Source organism: Ylistrum balloti, unplaced genomic scaffold (genome assembly GCF_031769215.1).
Source record: "Ylistrum balloti isolate Yb309-2 unplaced genomic scaffold, AGI_CSIRO_Ybal_v1 Utg369820, whole genome shotgun sequence".
Classification (NCBI taxonomy): Eukaryota; Metazoa; Mollusca; class Bivalvia; order Pectinida; family Pectinidae; genus Ylistrum; species Ylistrum balloti.
In genome coordinates this window covers 837,365-839,728 of record NW_026781988.1, presented here as the reverse complement: position 1 = coordinate 839,728, position 2,364 = coordinate 837,365, and the positions used below count along the sequence as shown (strand labels likewise).

Genomic DNA, 2,364 nt, shown 5'->3' with positions numbered 1-2,364 from the left:
GTCAGGAGGTTGTGTAATCAATGGATATGTCCTAGACGTCAGGTGGTTGAGTACGTTGGTTGAGTACGTTTATCAATGGATATGTCCTAGACGTCAGGAGGTTGAGTACGTTTATCAATGGATCTGTCCTAGACGTCAGGAGGTTGAGTACGTTAATCAATGGATATGTCCTAGACGTCAGGTGGTTGAGTACGTTTATCAATGGATCTGTCCTAGACGTCAGGAGGTTGAGTACGTTTATAAATGGATCTGTCCTAGACGTCAGGAGGTTGAGTACGTTTATCAATGGATCTGTCCTAGACGTCAGGTGGTTGAGTACGTTTATAAATGGATCTGTCCTAGACGTCAGGAGGTTGGGTACGTTAATCAATGGATATGTCCTAGACGTCAGGTGGTTGAGTACGTTTATCAATGGATATGTCCTAGACGTCAGGTGGTTGAGTACGTTTATCAATGGATATGTCCTAGACGTCAGGAGGTTGAGTACGTTTATCAATGGATCTGTCCTAGACGTCAGGTGGTTGAGTACGTTTATCAATGGATCTGTCCTAGACGTCAGGAGGTTAAGTACGTTTATAAATGGATCTGTCCTAGACGTCAGGAGGTTGAGTACGTTAATCAATGGATATGTCCTAGACGTCAGGTGGTTGAGTACGTTTATAATGGATCTGTCCTAGACGTCAGGATGTTTAGTCCCGACGCTAATCTGTAGCGAATTCCTTAATAAGATTTATAAATGATAATACGATAACGAGATCACTTTTTTACAAATATCATAAAAACGTTTTAATGTTGAAACCTTAATACGCCGTAGCTAAACTTTCTTCCTCCAAATAATTTCAGGTGGCCAAGTGTTTGAAGATTTAGAATGTAAATAAATGTTGGTTAATGGGTCATAGGCAGTGTAGTTTCTAGTTTCAAAGAAATGTATTATTTCCGTACCACTGTCAGCACCTTTATGGAACGCCCACTCCATTAAAACAGTCGGTATTATCACGCTGTCAAAGAATTCCGTGCCACCTCGAACAACTTTGTGTTCGTATCCTTCAACGTCCATTTTTATGACAGCACGTGTCAGATTTAATCCGGGAAGTTGTAATATATTGTCCAGTGTAGTTGACATGACAATGTCTGAATACTGCCCTCCAACTTTACTGTCCTTGACCTTATTCTTATTTCTGTCCTGAAGAACAAATGATCCTCCAACATTATTTACGTCGATTCCTAAGGAGACATTCTGGGATACGTCGGAAAGTGCTCCACGGACAATCGTTACCTTGTCCGTGAGGTGGCCTGCGCGGAGAGATGAACACATCCGCTGGACGTTAATTTTTAAGGGTTCTATTGATATCACTTTAAATCCATTTTTAGCAGCAAATAACGAATATATTCCGAGGTTTGCTCCAATATCTATGAATGTTGTATGTTTACCTTTCTTCAGAGACGTTAAAACTAAATTTACAAGACCGGATTCCCATACGTGGCCGTTGGCCAATGAACCACTTACCCACTTATCGTCTTTCGGGTCATGAATATACACATCCATCACGCCGGACACAGTGTGGAGTTTGGCAGATTGAAAGCCTGTTAGGTTTTGACATAACTCTGGACGCAGGGTCCATGTTCTGTCTCTTAAGTTGTTGACATACAATTTTACAGGTATTTTATTGTAAGACTCAAACAGTTGAAGCTGTTTTTTTGTCAACACAGGCTGTGGAATTTGCTTTCCTTCGGAAGTATCCCGCTGGACTTGTTTCCGTATTGATACAGGCATTGAATATGGCTTCCCTTCGGAATTAGCCGGATGGGATTCTTTCTGTGTCGATAAACGTGGTGAAGCTTGGTTCTGCTGGGTTTGTTGTGGTATTGACTTTGATAGTTGCGCTTGGAGGTTATTTATTTTTTGATCGAGTTGATCTATTTGTAATTTCTGTGCTTGTACCATCATCCACATCCGTGACTCTGGTGTATCAGGCTGGGCTTGAATGGACGGTCGGGCTGAGTAGTGTGTGGAAAGAAAGCAAACTATCACTACCATTGTGACTAAACAGGTACCCAGTAGAATGTTGACAGACCGCATCCTGTCCTTATCTGAAAAAGTCAAACCCGACATCATCTTACCTTGTTTTCGTGATAATTAGCTTAATGATAGAAAGCAACGTTGCATTAAAAACTATCGTTAGGTTAAGTCTAGAATATCCAAAAGCGACGTTCAACGATATCTGCGAGTATGGTAAAACGAACTATCTTCAGTTGACTTTATTATAAAGTAATGATAAAACTGAACGGAAACTTTCATCAACAATCGAGAAAGAGTTTGGTAAGCAAAGACCTCCATGTAAATATTTTGGTAATACTTGGTTT

At 40.7% G+C, this 2,364-nt stretch overlaps 1 protein-coding gene across 1 annotated transcript; it reads right to left on the bottom strand.

The window, feature by feature from the left end:
* Positions 1-814: 814 nt before the first annotated feature.
* Positions 815-2,038, bottom strand: LOC132545052 (uncharacterized). Its single transcript, XM_060208721.1, has 2 exons — positions 1,872-2,038; positions 815-1,781 (listed from the first exon to the last, which is right to left on the bottom strand). The coding sequence occupies exons 1-2, from the start codon at positions 2,036-2,038 to the stop codon at positions 815-817; spliced, it is 1,134 nt and encodes a 377-aa protein (XP_060064704.1).
* Positions 2,039-2,364: the final 326 nt, after the last annotated feature.